General features: G+C 37.5%; 2 protein-coding genes across 2 annotated transcripts in view; both read left to right on the plus strand.

The window, feature by feature from the left end:
- LOC146697497 (phospholipid-transporting ATPase ID-like) overlaps positions 1-8,813 on the plus strand; it is a 51,045-nt gene extending 42,232 nt beyond the window's left edge. The window contains exons 24-28 of the mRNA XM_085476276.1: positions 24-107; positions 269-514; positions 614-752; positions 3,335-3,465; positions 4,139-8,813. Of these exons, the coding sequence (XP_085332402.1) occupies positions 24-107; positions 269-514; positions 614-752; positions 3,335-3,465; positions 4,139-4,468 (930 nt within the window). The 3' untranslated portion in view covers positions 4,469-8,813. The remainder of the gene's footprint in view (positions 1-23; positions 108-268; positions 515-613; positions 753-3,334; positions 3,466-4,138) is intronic.
- A 6,655-nt stretch (positions 8,814-15,468) lies between these two features.
- Positions 15,469-17,849, plus strand: LOC146697498 (uncharacterized). The gene is made up of 2 exons (XM_085474211.1): positions 15,469-16,387; positions 16,773-17,849. Exons 1-2 carry the CDS (start codon positions 15,663-15,665, stop codon positions 17,008-17,010), a joined length of 963 nt encoding a protein of 320 aa, XP_085330337.1. The 5' UTR covers positions 15,469-15,662; the 3' UTR covers positions 17,011-17,849.
- The last annotated feature ends 2,217 nt before the right edge of the window (positions 17,850-20,066 follow it).

Here is a 20,066-nt window from a genome sequence, read left to right on the forward strand (position 1 = left end):
CCACTTCTGTTTTTGCTTTTCAGACTGTGTATGATGAGTGGTTTATAACGCTCTACAATCTGATGTACACAGCACTACCTGTACTGGGAATGAGTCTATTTGATCAGGTAATGGGATCATCTGTATGCATGAAAATATCATGGCCATAAATCTGAGCTCAAATTAATTCCTTCCCGCCAAAAAAAAAAGAAAGAAAAAGAAAACCCCCGAAAACAAACCCAAACCAACTAAAAAGGATCTAATGTCTTTGTCTCCCCCTGCTGGTTAGGATGTGAATGATGTGTGGAGTTTCCAGCATCCTCAGCTCTATGTTCCAGGTCAACTCAACCTGTACTTCAGCAAGAAGTCCTTCTTCAAATGCGCCCTCCACAGCTGCTACAGCTCCTTGGTGCTCTTTTTTATCCCCTATGCTGCTATGTATGACACAGTGAGGGATGATGGGAAGGACATCGCTGACTACCAGTCCTTCGCCCTCCTCACTCAGACATGTCTGCTGTTTGCCGTCAGCATCCAGGTATCCAGAAACCTTTCTTTTGCATAATTTTTCAAATGTTTATTTGTTTATTATAAAACGTATATAACTATAGAACCTGCTGGCTGTCTTTGCCCATAGCTGGGGTTTGAGATGTCCTACTGGACGGCAGTTAACACGTTCTTCGTGTTGGGAAGCCTGGCGATGTACTTTGCTGTCACATTCACCATGTACAGTAACGGCATGTTCACCATATTGCCGTCAGCCTTCCCTTTCATAGGTGAGTGACAAACTTGCCATCTCTGACAGCTTTGAGTATCCAATCCATAAATGTAATAATGTGTTTTTTTTGACTGCATGTCTGCTCCGGCTGCTCACTCTTTTATATGAGGCTAAAGTTAATCTCAAGTAATTCAAATAAGACTAACAGTGTTTGAATTGTGTTTGGTATCTTTGCAGAACGTCTGCTTTATGAGGTCACGTGGTAGTGGCTTTCAACATGTTTGTTTTTCTCACTAAATTGATCTACATAGTCTTGGAAAGTTGTAAAATTTGGGATAAATACTTCTTTTTTTTTTTCCCCGCTTATTCTCTATATACAAAATCAACATTCAATTTTTCTTAAATTGAAACAGTTCTGTTTTAATACTTTAAAATGTTGAAACATTACTTTTTTTTACATAAAATCTCCTTCTTGATTTAAAGGCCTTTCTTTTTAGGCTACCACAATGTGCAACAATATTTGACAGTCTGAGTGTCTTTAGACTGGGAAAAGCTGAGACACCGTTTAAAGTAACACACAATCCTCTAACGCTGGGCATGCACTGTGCCATTTCTGGCCCATTTTGAGCCGATTTTTCAGTCGTGCGACCGTTTTGGTGATTGGCCCGAGTTTCGCCTTCATCATGTGTCGTGCATCGTGTAGTATACGTGGGGTAACGAGAAGTGATTAACACCTCACGACCAGCTCCCGATCATCAGTCGTTTGGTCGTAAGAAAATCCAACCTGTTTGAAATCCTGTCTGCCGCCGTGAGGGTGTCACCGCAGCCTCTCACACTGCGCACACGCAAACACAGAAATGAAAGTGAAAAGACGGCGCAGCACGGCAGTGCGGCGTGTGATCTGGACACAAGCGATGAAAGCACAACTTGTAGAACTTTGGCAAGCTCATCTGAGCTATTTCGAGGTGGCCTCACAAAATTATCACGACCGCAACAACCATGAAAATAGTTGGATGGACAATGCTGCTCAATCACAGCTGCCCGATTAATGTTTTTCATTAGCAATTTAGCAGAGTTGATGGTGGTGGTGTCTGTGTGAGTGAAAGACAGAGAGCAAGAGGCAGATTTTGTGTTATAACCTTCATTTTATGGACGCACAGTGTGAGCACTCAGGTCGCATCAGAGCATCGGGCTGTATAGTGGGAGACCCTGCATCGTGACCTACGAACTTCTAACCCCTGCGAGTCAATCGTACAGTTTGAGCTGAATAACGCGACTGAAAAAAATCGCACAGTGCATGCCCAGCTTAAGAGCTTTCACTGCTTCACCCTGGTGTTTTACAGTAGATACCTCTATATATAAGGCTGGAGCCCACCAAAACAACTCCCTGATAACGACTGTGTGATGACTATTCTTCCCGTCCCATGAAGGCCACCTGGGTTGGCTGGCAGACTGTTTACTTAGCCTGATAGTGCGAAGGACACTGTCTCCGCTGAACTCTGGACACACACACATACACACTTACACTGACAAGCACTCACTCATCCCCCTCCCTTTCCAACGCCTTCGATGCTTGTGCCCTACCGGGGATGATAGCAGTCAACTGGACCAGCGCAGATGCTGCAGGACCGGATGCGCTGTCTACGCCGGCTCTCTCTTACCCTTTACCCGCCCCTGTTGCTTGTCTCGTGTTTCTATGGTGTATTGATAGTCATGTGCTTTTGTGCTGAGGTGTTTTTTCTGTTATCAAACTGTTCTCCCACCAGGAGCTCAGTCTGAGTGGAGTTTTTTTTTCTCCTCCTCTTACCTCATGTAGTGTATTTTCGTTGTTTTTTCCTATCAGCCTACCTTTCTGACATGTCTCCCCAATGTGATGTTTGTGTAAAGTTGGTCAGAAGGTTCCTTTGTGAGTGCGCATGCGCCATTAGCGTGCTGCCTGCTGTAACCCCTAATTTCCCTCGGGATGAATAAAGTATTCTGATTCTGATTCTGATACTGAGGTGTCAGTATTTAAGGAGGTCTGAAATGACAAGGCAATGGAGCCTTTTTGGGTCACAATGATCTGTGGCGACCTGGCTTGTTGTCTAGGAAAAATAATTTTAAGACTATTTAAAATGATTTTAATAACAAGATATTTATAAGAGATAATTAAAAAACCTCTTTGGGGGGAAAGGATAAATTTGAGAACAGAGATACTGCACTCTAACACATCACCTGTAATACAATCTCTTAAAATGAGTATTTCGATGTGAGGACAGCCTGGTCTTACTAAATGTTCACGTGTGTCTAAACATTTAAAATGATATTTACCCCAAGTTATTTTCTTTTTGTTTTGATTATTTTGCCTCAACATGAACATTTGTAACCTTTAGTAAAGTGGAGCTATTACACCTATTACCTTTTTTTATTTGTGGACTCCACGAATACTAATTATCCTTTCTAATGACTCATCTGTTGTTAGGAGAATAATCCAATATTCTTCATGTTTTCATTGCTCTGAGGGTTAACAGGTTAATTTGATATCCATAAAATAGAACAGAATTCATATATAGGGATAAAAGTCTGGGCCAGGAGTACTGTAAATAAAAACTCTTCACACCTGTAATAATACAAACCTTATGTATGTGTGTGTTTATTCAGGAACAGCACGAAACTCCCTGAACCAGCCCAACGTTTGGCTGACGATCTTCCTCACTTCCATCCTGTGTGTCCTTCCCGTCATTACCAACCGTTTCCTGATGATTCAGCTCTGCCCCACCATCAATGATAAGGTAGCAGAGGAGATGCAGCTCTACCTGCTGTGCTTGACTATCATGGGAAACTCACACCTCCATTTTTTTAGGTGTTAGACTTTTTAAGAATCTGCCGGGAAGCTGGTTTAGGGCAGTGAGACGCTTCCTCCTCTCAGTGTGACTTTCGGTTTCTGAGGAAATCATCTTCAGTGTCCTTTTTAAACTATTGCTAATAAACAAGTGTCAAAAAACAGGGAAAAGGTCATTTTACAGTAACGTTTTACTCACAACAAAGTAATCTAGAAACATGGCATAGAAAACTACTCGAAACTAATTCATCGTACTTCAACAGCTAACTTGCCAAAAACAAGTACAGGTTAAAAAGCAGAGCTTATTGAGAATCAAGGGTCAGTGAGTTGAATTGCAGTTTGAGGGTGCAACCTGAATTCTGTGTACCTGAGATACAAGATAGACAAACAAGACGTGATTCATCCTTTAACTAGTTTATTTGGATAGATGTGTTTACTCCTGAGATTCAAACCCACGGCTCTCTGACGAGTTTCTCAAAGGATTTGTCTTTTTAAAGGTTTTCTCACATATACAATATGTTTAAGATGGACTCATTAACCTTCTGGCTTCTTATTTAACTAAATGTTTCCTTAAAACACCCACTCCTGCATTATAACTGTCTCATTTCCTCCCCAAATGTTAGGTTATGTTCAAAGTGAGGCAGGCGAAAGCAACACCTGCTCCACCAACTCGACGTGCCCGCATCCGTCGCACCAGCTCCCGCCGTTCGGGCTACGCCTTCTCGCACGCACAGGGCTATGGGGACCTGGTGACATCGGGTCGGTTCCTGCGGCGTCCTGCCCTGACACGATCTTCTGGTTTCACCCACGCAGGCCGCACCACTACTAGCTTCAGTCCAATGGGACGATCGGCCGGTTACAGCCCAACGGGACGTCCTCAGAATAACAAGGTCCCAGACGTGGAGGTGACTTCCCTGCAGATGTATAGGACAATCACAGATTCTGCTCCCTGATGGACAGCACATTTAGGACTCTGTGGAGAAATTTGGGAGCAAATAATTAACTACTGACTGGAGAGCTACATGATGTTGGCAGCCAGAAGTGTTCAAAGGTCCTATTTGTTGCAATGAAGAGCTTGCTTGGGCTTTCCAGAGAAGCTCATGTCAAAGATTTTTCATACCTACACAGAAGACGAGGTTTGAAGAGTACATGACTTTAGCTCCTTACATTTTTCTCTGAAATGGTGTCATCAAAGGGAACTACAGCAACAAATGTAGCCACTTATGATGGGTATATGAATCGTCTTCTTAAGATGCCAGCGGATGAGAGGGTGATTAATGAAAGCTTTCTGTCAATATAGATAACAACCGGGTGCTTTGTCTTCAAATAGGAAAGGAAACAATATGTCATCATGTTTACAGGCTACCCAGTCCACCTGGGAGTCCAGCTGGAAAGCAGTGTTTGCAGAGGAAATAACGAGCAAAGCCATGTTGCACAAGATATTGACTTTTTAAAATCTTTTTAAAGCATTTTATTTTCTTAATTTGAAAGCTGTACAAGCGGTCAGCACTTTGGCTGTGTCACAGTGGCAGTGGGGAATAACCAAACGTATCATAAACTGCTTCTTCTAATACAATACCATATTAAGGGCCCAGGGGTGGAGCGGGGTGTAATACTCAGAGAAGAAAACTCATAAATTTATAAGAGAAATGTCGAGGAATCGCATCACTTAAATTTAAGGTTTGGTAAAACCAAAAAGTCACAGAAAGTAGATTTTGGTATGTTGATAGAGTCAGTTGAGACTTATTTAAACACTGTTATTGATCCAAAAATGAATTAAAACATTTCAATGGAGAGAAATGTCGTTGGCATTGTAGCAACATTTGTACAAAATTTAAATTTGTGAGGTCTCTGCCCCATAATGAGTTTATTTATTTTATTAAAGTTGAGCGCCCTGAATACCCAGAGGTGGGTAGAGTAGCCAAACATTGTACTCAAGTAATAGTAGCACTACCTCAACATAGTTTTACTCAAGTAAAAGTAAAAAGTAGCCGTCCAAGAAATTACTCAAGTAAGAGTAAAAAAGTATTTAGTGAAAATGGCTACTTGAGTACTGAGTAACTGATAATAACATCTGATTTAATGTTTAAAAATGAGCCAGTCAGACAGACAAAAATCTGAAGTTTAATACTGAAAAGCAAAATAAAAATACTACATATAAAAAAAAAAAAAACATAATTACAAAATAATAAATCTAATCTTTTCAAAATCACTATGAAACTAATATTTAGAGAAGGTAATATAAATGTTGCTAGAATTGGGTAAAGTACTTCCAGTAACAATACATGGTGATACTTTACTTCTCCAAATGGCACAACAGGCTCAGCAGATAGAATAACATTAAAACAACAAACCTTATGTACAAACAAGAAGTCTCACTTTGACATAAACTGTAGGTCTGTGTCTCGTGCATTTTTGGTTATTATTTTGTTTATTATTGTTTATTATTCATTAAATTAAGTTACTCACACTGAGTAGAGTAGCAAGAATTTCTTCCTCAAGTAAGAGTAACAAGACTTCATAATATTATTACTCGAGTAAAAGTAAAAAGTACAGTGTAGAAAAACTCCTTGAAAGCATTTTTTTCCTCCAAAACGTTACTCAAGTAAATGTAACTGAGTAAATGTAATTAGTTACTACCCACCACTGTTAATACCCCATAATACACCAAAATAAAAAGCAATAATAATGTTTATATGGCCATAATATTCCAGGTTTACACTTTGTGGTTTGTTTGTTTTTATTTGTGTTTATTGTTTTCTTGTGTGCTGAAAGCATTTCACCAAACTTGCCAAATTTGGGAAAACTTGGCAAAAAATATCTTTTTTTTTTATTTACATCCAAACTGTTTAGATATTTAAATAATAAAATAAATCCTGGAGTATAATGAGGTATACTCTTTGCTTCAAGTAAGTTATTGCTTACCTAAAACAAATTATTAGTAAAGGTCAATTTCTTATGAAGCCCCACAGCCCGTTTTTGATTTCTGCCACATTTGATTGATATTAAACACCTGTTCAATGATCCCAGTCTGCTGCTTTTAAGGATAAATTGCAAAATAAATGTGAGGAACTCACGAGATAATTGAAGAGATATGTGAAAAGTACATACAAATATTTTGGACATTGTATCAGTATTCATCAGCGTGTAAACAGAATTAACGAGAAGATATGACTCCTTGGTTGAATGACTCCAAACATTCCCAGCTTGGTGACAAATGTGGGAATGGTGTTCAAGGCTTTTACGTCAATATCTTATAAATCAAAATCAACCCAAACTTTATCTCATTATAAGAGAGTGGACCAAAAATAACTTTTGCAGTTATACATTAACAAACCCTTTCATGTTTATGTGGCTGTGCTGTAGTCATCAAATGGTGCAACATGTGGAGCATAGTGGTAATGTAAATAAGTTAAAGGGCATATCCTACTTGAACAGCACGGGGATACCAACCCAAAGGTTTCCGGTCTACCGGCTTATTATTTTTTACCAAAAATTAAAGGACAGATTGTTCTTTATGTTTCCACAAAGTGGTCTTCAATTTTCTGCAGTGCAACTTTATATTCCTTCCTTTTGATTTACGTTTTGGTTACAGCAGCTGATGCATCCAGATGTTGTCTGGAGCTTGTTTCTAACAGACTGAATTGAGTTCCGGCATCCCGGTGTGTCTGAAACACACCTTCTGTGGCAGATTGTGCCTCCTCACTAATGTCCGATTTTCCTCTGCCATTAAACTAGCAAAACCAAAAGGGGAACCTGTTCCTCATCGAACAAGAAAGTGGACTCTGATGGCTGTATAGAACCTAATCCAAGTAAGACATGCTGTAGAAACTTGATAACATCTACCTGTGTTTGGGAGGTTTATCACAATGTACACACACTACAGAGTTGATTAAGAAATCCTTTAATCCGTTCAGGGACACATTTGGCTTCACATTTGTCTTCATGCCACTGAGCACCTGTTTTGTTTTTTGTCTTTTTCGTGCATTAAAACCGAACAGGGTTTAAAAACACTGCTCAGATCATTCCTATGGACTGTGCTGTATAAATAATAATATTTATACCTCATTGTATTTATCAGATCGCGTGCTTGGTAATCACTTTCATTTGAATTTCATGTATTTGCTTTAAGTTGTAATGTATGTCTGCATTTGTCTTTATCACCATCTCTTTCTTCAAGTGTTGTATCAGCCTGCTAAAAATTGGAGCAAAAGAAAACGCACATGCTGCCTTATTATTCAGATAAAATGATATTTTCTTACTTTTCTTATTTTATGCAACTAAGAATGTTTGATCAAAGATAAAGCTGTTAAAAAAACAAATCAAAGCTGATTGCAGATGTTTTAAGTTCAAAAAGGAAAAATGTTATTTTATACAGTGATTTTCAATTATTTGTTATATTAACGATCACTGAAAGCTTAAACAGTGGTCCAAAACTGGTTTGGTATTTGTAAATTAATGATGTTTAATGTCCGATTTCCCCTTTTTGTTCCTTGTCCAGTTGTGAATGTTGACTCTGTAAAATTTAACCCCCAACGATACTTTTTAAAGGCTTCATACATTGTGACTTTAGAATAAACTACAAAGTCACACAGAAATTAATGCTGGAAGTGAGTGTGGTGAAACTGGTTTATATCACAGTTATTATTTACATTATTTACAGTACAGGCATTCTTTATAGAAACAGTTCAGAGTTAGTATAAACGGAAAAAACATTTTCTGTTGTTTTGGAAAATGATACTGCAATTGACCTTTAGCCAAAAGTCAAAATCAACAGAGCAAGTTGAGCTTTGAGTCAGATGTTTCTAATTTCATTACATTAGATCCAACTTCCCATTTTTTCTGACATCTAGTAAATAAATAAAATGCAAATCCTCCAGAGCTCTTTGATGCTTGTGCACGTGTCACAAGCATGGCTTTTATTTTGGACGGCATCTTTAATTAGGAAGAGGGAAGAATCTTGTTAAAATAAACAGTTAAACATAATTTAACAGAGTTTTGTCTGTTTTATTGATCCATAATAAATGAATTAAGGGTAGTCGCAGTCCAAAACACCTTTTCCAAGTGGTATATTAAAAAAAAATAAATGGTAGCCATACATATAAATTCCAGCATTTATGAGTTTGTTTTTATTATTACTGCATCTGCTGCCTTGAGTGTAACATAAGGGATTTTTGACAATTGTTTCTCAGACATGACAAAAATCAACTTAGCACTGCTCTTTCTGATATCTCCTTCATGTTGTTTTGTACCTTAAAACGTTTTTACTGCAATAAAAAGATTTGAAAGATCAACATACTTCATCGTTACACTCTTTACTTGTTTTTGTTATTAATACGTTGCACTACTTTCTCAGTAAGTTAATAGTAAGTAATAAAAATGCTGCAAAGTGACACTATAGCTGGAGTTTTCTTCCACTGCAGTTATACTTGCACATAATTGGAACATAAGAAAAAGCAGAAGATGTTTTTCGTCTTTCAGTCTACAACAACCGTTTTATCGTAACCGCCTCAAATGTTCCTTAACCTGCTGATTTTTTAACCTGTTCTGATGTCATGACATTTTTGTGAACCTTGATCTCTGCCTACTTTCTGGTTTTGCTTGCTGTTTTCCATTTGTTTTAATAAATTACCACAGAGAGCTCCTGCCAACATACACTGTCTGAGACGTTATAATAAAAAACCCAAAACAAAGGTAGTTAACTAAAGCTGCAGAGCATCATTCAAAGGGACAGTCCCCTCTCTAAATCAAAATAATGGTTCCCCTTATTGTCATTCAGTGTCACTCAGTTCCATAACATTCAGCAGCACTATAGATTTTATACATTGAATCTGAAAAGTGGCCCTCACATCTTTTCTCTAAAAGTTTTAAAGTAGAATAGATGAGTTGTGATAGTGGGCGATACTACATGAATCCTTCTCCTTATGTCAGTCACCAAACACACTATGTACCTTGTCATTAATACTATGTAATCAACCCTTTTCACATTTGCAAACCTCAATTCAATTGGGTAAATATCACAATGTTACATTGAAAAGCAACATAATTAGTTGGATATTTTAGCGTCTAAGAATAATTCATAGCGAATGATCAGATTTCAATCTAATCCACCTGTTTTAGGGTGGAGCTTTTAGTTGTCAAACCAGAGGAAAAACTTAAAGAACCATTTGTGGCAAAGCAGATAAGACGAGAGATGAGATCACATAGAGGCAGTCCACTAAATTATCAAGCACTTAAAGTAACATTATTCAGTACAGACACTGGAAAATCACCCTGCCACTCCACAGACCTGCACACGAAGCAAACTGGTAACAGAGTTGTTTCATATTAAAGTTTTTGAATTGATGCAAACCCTCCCTTTACTGCACAGACTAAGCACAGAGCATCATGTGCCACAGTTTCACACATGGAGAACAGATTTGTAGTCCGTGGCATCAATGTAGTGGCAGCCATCCTGTTTATAGTTAATCCTGTTAAATGCTGCCATCCATATCAGTATGCTCTGTTTGCAGTGTCCATTGGCATTCTTTTAAGTGTGCTACTGCAAAGCACGCAAAGCATCCATGAAACGCATGAAAAACTACATTGTGAAAACTAGTTCTTGTTTTTCCAGCTAGCTTCAGTATTTCCTCCCTCATTCTTCCTCACCTGGTACAACATCTCTCCTCTCCCTCTCTTCATCCTCCTCACTCAGCTACAAACTAGAAAATAACAAAAATATAATCTTATGATTATAAGAGCAAGTGGGGGATCCACAGTTGACAACAGGACAAAAGACTGCTAAGTTATGTGAAATCATCAGAATTGAATGTGGGTGAAATAGAAGCTACAGCTTTATAATAATTGGAGAATTTGACTACATGTCGACTCTTACCCGCTTCTTTTTGCTCTGTCTTTCTTTGCTCTCTCCTCTCCTCCCTCTGTCTTTGTGCTGTCACCCAAAAGTTAAATATTACAGTGAATAAAGATGATGACATTTACGAAGGTGGGTAGTAAAACTCGCTTTAATGAATACCTGGAAACGATGGAGGAAATGAAATACACTGATTTCCAAGTGATTGGTTTGAGCGTAAGCTGAAACTTGGTGTGAAACCAGGAGGAAAATTTCTCCTCTCCGTTGATCCTTTAATCAGCATCACTGTGTTCAGGTGTGTATGAGCTTTTAAACAGCCTAGCCGGAGTGTTGGGCCAGTGGGTGATTTGACTAAAGCCGTTTCCGCCTTTCATTCAAATACGAAAGCGAGAAGTTGAGCTGGACAGAAGTCAAAACCAACTTTGGCAGTTACAGTTAAACCCGAAGGGTCGTTTTATCCGAGGCACCGACTCATAATGGTGAAGCGTGGGGCAAGAAAAGGCTGCAAATAGCGATGATTATGAGCGGTAAGAGCAGTTTTCTCTGCACGCTCACCACACCTCACTCATAAATCAAACAATTTTACGTTTGTTGTTTATACACCAGCGCATACACTGGGCAGAACGACTTGTCGTAGAGGTTTTACACATCGAGAGAGGTTTAAGTCGAATTCGGCTTTGTGTTGTGTAAAGTTGTGACGAAAGAACTGATCGTTTCTGATCTTTGCTGTCTTTTAATTCCCACTCCAGCTGTTTTACATGAAGTAAATGGTGTCATCGTTTTATCCTCTTTATGGTTAAAGAGTGTAATGTGTTGATTTTGTTGTTGATGAAGATTCAAGTTTTGTTTTGGTTTTCCGAGCTAACTTTATGCCCCACTTAACTCTTCACCTAACACCTTGTTGTGGATCATCGTTTCCATCTTGAAAACTTGGCCTACTGCAATATAAGAAAACATCTGAAATGCCGCAACATTATTTATATGTATCCATATTGATGAACTCCTTATGGGGGTAATTTTAAAAACGCCACACAGACTGGCTTTTGTGACTCATTCATATTTGTGTCCACTCTTTTAGGAAATGCCAGTCTTTATGTAAATACGAAAAAATACTAACCTCATAGAGGATGACTCATGTAAAAGTTTTTGGAGTTCAGTTACACGTTAAAGCATCTGAGGTGATTCCTGCTCAGTGTGCTTTAGACTGTCACAGCGAGCAGGCCGGTGTTATTTTGCATGACATTTGCCTTTTGTAAATAAACCGGACAATGCAAATTCCTGTGCAGTTGGATACTCTGTGGAACGTGGCTCTAGCACCATGTTGTTTATTAAAACACAGACTGTAATTCAGTTTTACGTAAAGCTATGCAAACCAGTGGAAACATGTTGCCAGTTTAATACAGAGCTGATGTGAGAGAACCACAGGAGGTGGTACCGGTAAGCGCTTTCTTTGTTTGTTTTTTAATGTCGACTGCTAGAAATCCTTAGTTTTGAAAATTAAAAACTATTCCAGGTGTCTTGAGCACCCTATATGTATATTTTAAAGTCATTTGTGTCAATTTCTTTATACATGCAAAATGCATGTATAAAGAAAAATGCTCTATACAGAGAGTTCTTAAGAACGAGAACTAAAGATGCTGAAATCAGATACAAAAGATATAAAAATAGGTTAACTAATATACTTAGATTTAGTAAAAAGGAATACTATAAGAAGCAATTAGATATAAATAGAAATAATAATAATAATAAAAGATTATGGGAAATCCTGAACAGTGTTATAAAATGTGGGACTGGACAAAAGAACTATCCCAAGTATTTCATTTGTAATGACCATGAAGAATACAATATGGATGTTGTGGCAAATAGTCTCAATGAATTCTTTGTAACTGCTGGACCAAATTTAGCAAGAACAATCACTCATCCTGGGAAAGCACAGGAAAAACCCGATACACTGATTGACAGAAATCCATATTCTATGTTTCTCACAGCCGTTGATGAAAATGAAGTTCTTGAAATTGTCAAAAAATGTAAAAATCACAAATCTTTGGATTGTAATGATATTGATATGATAGTGGCTAAAAGAGTCATTGAGGCTATTATAAAACCATTTACATACATCTGTAATTTATCATTTCAAACTGGTCGATTTCCAGACAGAATGAAAATAGCAAAAGTTATACCTCTATACAAATCTGGAAACAAACACCATTTCACAAACTACAGGCCTGTCTCTTTACTACCTCAATTCTCAAAAGTTCTTGAAAAACTGTTTAAAAACAGACTGGAAAAATTTATAGATAAACATAAACTACTCACTGAGAGTCAGTACGGATTCAGCTCAAGCAGATCAACATCATCGGCACTATTAGATTCAATAGAATACATCACAAATTCCATAGACAAAAAGCAATATGTGGCTGGGTTATTCATAGACTTGACAAAGGCATTTGACACTATAGATCATGATATATTAATAAGAAAACTGGAACATTATGGTGTCAGAGGGGTAGTTTTAGATTGGGTCCGGAGTTATTTAAGTGACAGAAAGCAGTTTGTGAAAATAAATGGTGGTTGCTCCTTATGTATGGACATTGCTTGTGGTGTACCCCAAGGGTCAGTTTTGGGTCCAAAATTCTTCAACTTGTACATTAACGACATCTGTAAAGTGTCCAAAGTATTAAAAATGGTTCTCTTTGCTGACGATACAAACATTTTTTGCTCTGGTGATGATCTGCAGAATTTATTGGAGGATATGACTAATGAAATAAGTAAAGTGAAGTTCTGGCTTGATAAAAACAAATTATCATTAAATTTGAATAAATCTAAACTTATGTTATTTGGAAATAGTAGTTTAAATACAAATGCAAAGATTCAAATAAATGGTGTTGATATTGAAAGAGTCAGTGAAAATAAATTTCTGGGGGTAATAATAGATGAAAAACTTAACTGGAGAGCTCACGTAAGATATATTCATTCCAAAGTATCACGAAGCATTGCAGTACTAAACAAGGCAAAACAGGTATTCGACAGAACATCACTTCATATTCTCTACTGTTCACTGGTTTCACCATACTTAAGCTATTGTGCAGAGGTCTGGGGCAACAACTATAAAACCACATTACATTCACTTTTTACTCTTCAAAAAAAAGCAATTCGAATCATCCACAATGCAGGTTATAGGGAACATACAAACTCACTATTTTTGCAGTCTGAAATATTGAAAATTGACGATATAGTGAAATTCCAAACAGCACAAATTCTATTCAAAGCAAAAAATAAAGAACTGCCAGGTAATATTCAGAGTATGTTTTTTTTGAAAGAAGGAAGTTATAATTTAAGGGGTTTTTGTAACTTCAAAACAATGAAGGTACGTACTACAAGAAAAGGCTTTTGTGTTTCTGTTCATGGAGTGAAACTATGGAACAGTCTGAATATGGAATTAAAGCAATGTCCAAACATAAAACTGTTCAAAAAGAGTTATAAAAATATGATCTTCTCGATCTATAAAGAAAAGGAAAATATTTAAATTAAGTGAATGTCTCTATTTAAAAACAAACAAACAAAAAATTCATGATGTGATATTATAGTATATAGTATATCAGAAATCTGTTCACTATTTTTATTACAAATTATATCAGTAAGGAAGCTGACTAAATATTCACTGATAATTTATGGCAAAGGGGTGGGATTAAATAAGTGTATACTTCTTCCCACTCCCTTTCAACATGTAAATTAATCAGAATGGTTTTTTGTATGTAATTTGTATAGTATTTTTTTTCTCTCTTATTTCTTTTCTAAATGTACTTGTATATTGTTCACATGTTGAAATAAATTACCTATCAATCAATCAATTTCAGACTGAGGTCTTAAAGATCAAACGTGTGGTCAAAAGTTTGGTAGAGAAGTGTATGTGGACTTTGTGTTTGAGACAGCATGAATGTGAATGTAGAAGTGTGCTTTGCCTGCAAAGCTGGAATGGCTTCAGTGAAAAGCTTTTGTGCTTTTTGGTGCTTTTTGTTGCATTTTGAATTCGCAAACTGTCAGTTTGTCCTTTTCTGTAGTTTCTAAGAAAGTGGCGTATTTTTTTATGCACAGGCCCTTGGAAATTGGTAGTTTTAAAATAGTTGAATATAGTTTTATGCAGATCTGATGTTTTAAGGAGAAGCACTCTTGTGTCTGCTTCACCAGCAGCAGCACTGATATAGGTGAGCAAAATTGTTAAGTGCCCACAACAGCCATAAATATGATGCGTAAGCTACTTCTGCCTCTTCAGATTGCAGTATTTAAACAATAGTATCCAGTACACATTTATGCCCCTCGATACCTGTGTTTACATAAATATTGTGTTAACCTCGCTTCTTGGGTCACAGTTGGTCTTTCAGTATAATAATAATAATAATAATAATAATAATAATAATAATGATAATAATGATGATGTATACTTTATTGATCCCCGTGGGGAAATTCCTCTCTGCATTTAACCCATTCACTCAGTGAAGCAGTGGGCAGCCACTGGGCGCCCGGGGAGCAGTGTGTAGGGACGGTACCTCAGGGTAGCCGTTCAGTGGATTTGAACCCCCGACCTTCTGATCATGGGGCCACCACTCTACCTACTGAGCTATCCCTGTCCCTTTTAAAAAATAAAAATAAAAAAAAATAAAAAAATTTTAAAGAGGTTTTTTTTTTTTTTTTTTTTTTTTTTTTTAATTTTTATTTAAAGAGGTTTTTCTAAGAGTGCATTAACACAAAAACATTTTTTTGACCATGCTGAAAAACTCCAGCTGTGAGTGCTTCGGAATCTGGAGTATCTTGTCAGCTGAGACACTCTGGTTGCTATGTTACAAAATATCCAGTCGATATTACAGGTATCTGACTTTGACCTTGGCTGTTGCTCTGCTGGTAGAACCACACTGAAGAAAATGTCCAAATGTTATTTCTATTATAAATTATATTAAAAAGATATTAGTGTAGGGCAGGGAACATTGGCATCAAACTGGGAATAACTTTATTTTAATGGTTCACACAGGGGAAATGCTAATGTCGGTGTTTAGATTCAATTGAGGCAATAAGATTTAATAGTGGTAGTTTTGGTTATTGACAGTGTGTTTCCTTTTTAGAGTGTGGAAAGGGTGTGATGATCTGAAGATTAGGGAGCAGCAGCATCCCTCTGTCCAGTCTGTTAATCCATAACTGATGCGTCTCGTCCCTGGTTACTGCTGAAGGCTCAAGCTTCATCTCGTTGCAGCTTTGTTGTTCCTGTGTTGTCAGCTTGTCAGCGCGTCAGCACATGAGACATGAATCCCTACGGAAATGAATATCTTGATTCTCATTTGAGTGGTGCCGCAGCATCTCGAAGTTCACCCCACGAATTGGCTTTAGCGCCATCGTGCGATCAGTCTTCTCCAGTCATCCACCCAGATAATAGTTCTGCTACAGTTTCAGGCCACAACATTCCTCCACACGAGGCCTCATCAGACCAAGAAGGTCCCCAAACCCTGGTCCGATCGCCAAGTTCTACATTCCCGCTTCCAGCTTCAAATCCAGACTTCAGTGTTGGAGCCAGGTCTCAGTCTGATCTAGCTTCAGTCTCTACCCCAGAACCTGGTTTCACAGCAAATCCCTACTCTGCGTTTGGCACCCCGTCTTCATATCAGATCTCTGTGATCATCCCCTCCACAGACCTCCATCCCATTCCCCTCCCAACTCAGTGCTCTGAGGAAAACTGTCCAGACTTGGAGTGTGCCATCTGCTTCAGTCAATTCAACAATGTCTTCCGCTGCCCCAAGATGCTGCAGTGCAAGCATACGTTCTGTCTGGAGTGCCTGGCTCGCATGAACGTCAAGTCGGCCGAGCCCAACGCCATTCAGTGTCCGCTGTGCCGCAGCTTTACACCCTTGCCTTCCCTCGGCCTGCCAAAACTGGCCACAGACTCAGATGTTTTGTCTTACCTTCCAGCTGCTATGCAGAGAGTCTACAGCATCCGTTTCCTCCGCAGCAAAGGGAAGCTGGAGGTCAAAAGGTCAGTGAGGGTGAAAGCCTTCTTCTTGCCTTTTTGTCAAAGTGGTTCTTTGAAAGTTCAACTATTTTCTTACTAGATTTCCCCAGTATTGCAAAGGAAAAACTGAATAGCAGGAATATTTTAATACTCATATTAATCTTAATGTTGTTTTGGAGTGAAATCAACAAGTCGCGCTGTTTATCTGAAATGTATTTTACTGGTGATAGTAGAGCTGTGAAATTGGGTCGGAGCAATATATCAGTTATTAATCAGCAAAAGGTGTGTGTATAGATGGATTGTGTATTTTTTTTCTAAATATTTTTGCACTGGTAACTGCGCAGAACTAAATTATTTAAATAAATGCATAAAACATTTAGTTTGAATTTATTTAATTTTTGTTTTTAAGGTCTACTGACGGACAACGTCGGTGGCCTCGGCAGTCGCTAACGTCTCTGAGATCCATCCACCGCTCTCTGGACGTGGGCATTCCCAGTGGGAACGCAGAAGGTCACGGTCATTCACGCGGCACTGTGTTCAGACTGACGAGACACCCGGTGTGTCGTGCCTTACTCCTAACATCTGTGGTGATGATGATGGTGCTTCTGACTGGTGTCATTATCTTCCTCCTCACCTACCGCAATTAACTGAGTGACATCTTGTCCTGCAAAGTCTTTTATAAAAATTGGTGTCATGTCACGTAAAAAAAAATTCTCCTTAATCACACAAAGCAACAGCTTTTCCTGCTGCTATTTAAAGACTGATCCAGATGTGCAATAAACATCACTATTTGAGGCGGTGTTGGATTAAACAGCTTATAACTAGCCAATGAGCTTCAAAGCAAAGAGCTCCTTTTTAAATACAAAACTGCGGAAACTGGATAAAGACAACTGAGAAGCTAGAAGAAGGTGGACTTTTAATCGTGAACATAACACTTCAGCTTCTAATAACTGCCCAGGTATCTTTTCTTGTTTTATTCCTTAGTTTTACAAACTATCAATGCACTTTTATCTGCCTCCCCTGTGCCAAAGGCTCTACATGATCAGCTTGCTGTTGATAACTTGATTAACATAACATCTTGTTGTTCAAGCCATGAAATGGTCAAGAACGGACAGTAGTGGGAAAGAAAGTAGATCCAGTTGATTTTCATTGTAGCATTTTTGCAAATCTTTGTGTTTGATGTTTTAAAAAAAGCTTTATATTAAAGATGAGGGATGACGCACTAAGAGCAAAAACTGGTTGTCAGGTTCAAAATGCATGTTAAAGTCTTCATGGCTTACATTTAACCGCTAAAAAGAATTGTTTTGCAATTTTGTTACTATCATTTAATAAGTTAAAGCCATTATTATAGACTATAGTTTTGGTCTGGTTGCCTGACTTTAACCACGAGATTCTTTAAACTTACCACAAGCTATTGCCTTCTTCCTTCCTTGTTCTGCTCTGTGTACGTGTGTTGTTTTATTTTTGCAGCACAGTTCTTCCCCCCCCCCCCCCCCCCCCCCCGGGAAACTTTGAGCACTTTAAAGGGGTGAAACCTGAAGTGTGAATGTTGCACGTTTGATTCATACGTGTATTGCTAACAACAGGTTTCATTTAGTTGGAGCTGCAGCTTGGGTTTCATGCAAATCACCTGAACCGCAATTTGCGCACATTGCATTTTCATAGATGCTGGATCATTTTTGTGTTTTCAGCATCAACACTGTAGGGTTTTCCATGCACGTAGTTTTACTTTAATATGTCTAGGGTTCGAGTTATCTGCTGCTTAATTCTTCATAGCCACAATGGAATGACTTGAAGGCTTATCCATTTAGTTTTAGATCAATATCCACTTAACTCTTCTCCTCTTTGACAAGGAATTTTTTTTTTTTTTTTTTTTTATATGCATATTTGTTTTTCTATGCTGTGAGTACTATGAACTAAACTGTTATAAATTATCCAAGGATATGCAGCTCATTTTTGAAAAGGCAAAACGGGGGTATGTGGGTAAAATTGCCTTTAAATGTGTGAACTTTGGGTTTGCATGTCATATTCTGTTACATTCAGCAAGCGGCTGAGCTGTGGGATGTCTGGTGAATGTTGCCCCAATATACAAAATATTTGCTCTAATACTGCAGATTCTCACTCCAGTTGATATTATATTAATCTACACCTCTGACATCAAGCAACACCTGTTGTAAAACTATTTTGACTTGCAAATCAAAGATGAAAATGCTGCTGCTCCCCCCCCCCCCCCCCCCCCCCCAAGCCATGCCTTCTAAAATGTATACCCAAAAACCAAGTTTTAACTGCAGATTCGAACAGTTGTTTATGACTGACAGCGTGAATATATTTAAAAGTTTACCATCCTATTTTCCTGTTTTGTGTTTGTTTGTTTTTGTTGTGTGTGGTTTTTTTCTTTTCTTTTTTTTTCTTTTTTTTTTTCTTTTTTAAAATGCACGAGAAAGTCTTTCAGGTTCTTTTGTGAATAAATGGTGAAGTGAAAAATAAATGATTTTATATATTTTATGTAACTGTTTAGGGAAAGCTTGCAAAAAATTTTTGTGATACTAAAATAAATTTCTTTGTTTTTAATTTGTCATTGTCCTTATTATGCATTTATTATATTTTAAATACAAAATGTTGCTTGGGTTTTTGTTTTTTGCGTTTGTATCAAGGTTGGACTGTATCAACCTTATTTGGAAAACCACTTTCAAATTAAATTAATCTCTCTGATGGTACCTGCTGGCTGGCTATGGCAGGTGGAGCAATAGCATCATATAAAGTAAAGTTTATGTCTAAACAAGAAGCCACTGTGTCCTTGTTGGCCGGTCTTCCTTTGTTACTTCTCTTCTTTTCACCTTTTCTATCCATTAGCCTCCCAAAAATAGAGTATTGTCTCATTAATATATCAGAAGTGCAGCAGCACAGTGTGTTTGCCAAGAGAGCAGTGAACATAATTTCAGTGATGAATTGTTTTAGCCCAGGAACTATAGAGGTTTTGGTTGTTTTCTTTTTTGACCTGAAATTTTATTTTACTTTGATTCACGCTTGAACTCACTTTTTACACTTTTAAAGACTTGAATTGCTTGAATTTCAACAAAAACTTAAATAAAATCAAGGCCTTCTACATCATGCAATAGTGAACCAAAGTGTTGCTAAAACAGCTCACACACCCCAGAAGTTTGAATGATTTTTCTTATTGTTTGTTTGTTCAGTTTAAGGAAGTTAACAGACTTTTCCATAAATGATAAAATGGAAAATTCTGTACATTTACAGTATACTCTGTACTATTTATGGACATTACCTTCAGCTATAAAACAGAAAATTCCATTTATTCACAGTATATATTTTTTTTATCATTAACAGAATTTTTCCATCAATAGAAAAATCCAAAGTTCTGTTTATATTACAGGCAATTCCTTTCACTGTAACTCATTAAATGTGCTTCTTTATATCCTTAACCTTACAATTATGACCTAATACAACATTTGCTCAAACATTTTGGCAAATTTTAAATTGAAACTCAAATTGAAACTTTTTTTAATTAATTTGTGCTTAGTACACAACATTGGTAAGTAAAATACTCTTTATTCTCCTCAGTTCAAAAGTATACTAAAATATTATGACACCATCCATCTTGTCATACAATGACTTAAGGAGGTAATGCATTTAAAAAAAAAAAAAAAAAACTTTTTTAAATTTGAGCTTTCTTTTTTTTTTTCCC

The sequence above is a fragment of the Copadichromis virginalis genome, linkage group LG12 (genome assembly GCF_057382275.1).
Source record: "Copadichromis virginalis isolate Kocher_CV1m ecotype Utaka linkage group LG12, C_Virginalis_male_GT1.1, whole genome shotgun sequence".
NCBI lineage: Eukaryota > Metazoa > Chordata > Actinopteri > Cichliformes > Cichlidae > Copadichromis > Copadichromis virginalis.

What these genes read in the sequence shown, in the direction of transcription:
- LOC146697498 (XM_085474211.1), top strand. Translation starts at nt 15,663, where the DNA reads ATGAATCCCTACGGAAATGAATATCTTGATTCTCATTTGAGTGGTGCC. An exon ending in GGGAAGCTGGAGGTCAAAAG is followed by an intron (nt 16,388 to 16,772) that starts GTCAGTGAGGGT and finishes TTTGTTTTTAAG; the next exon opens with GTCTACTGACGGACAACGTC.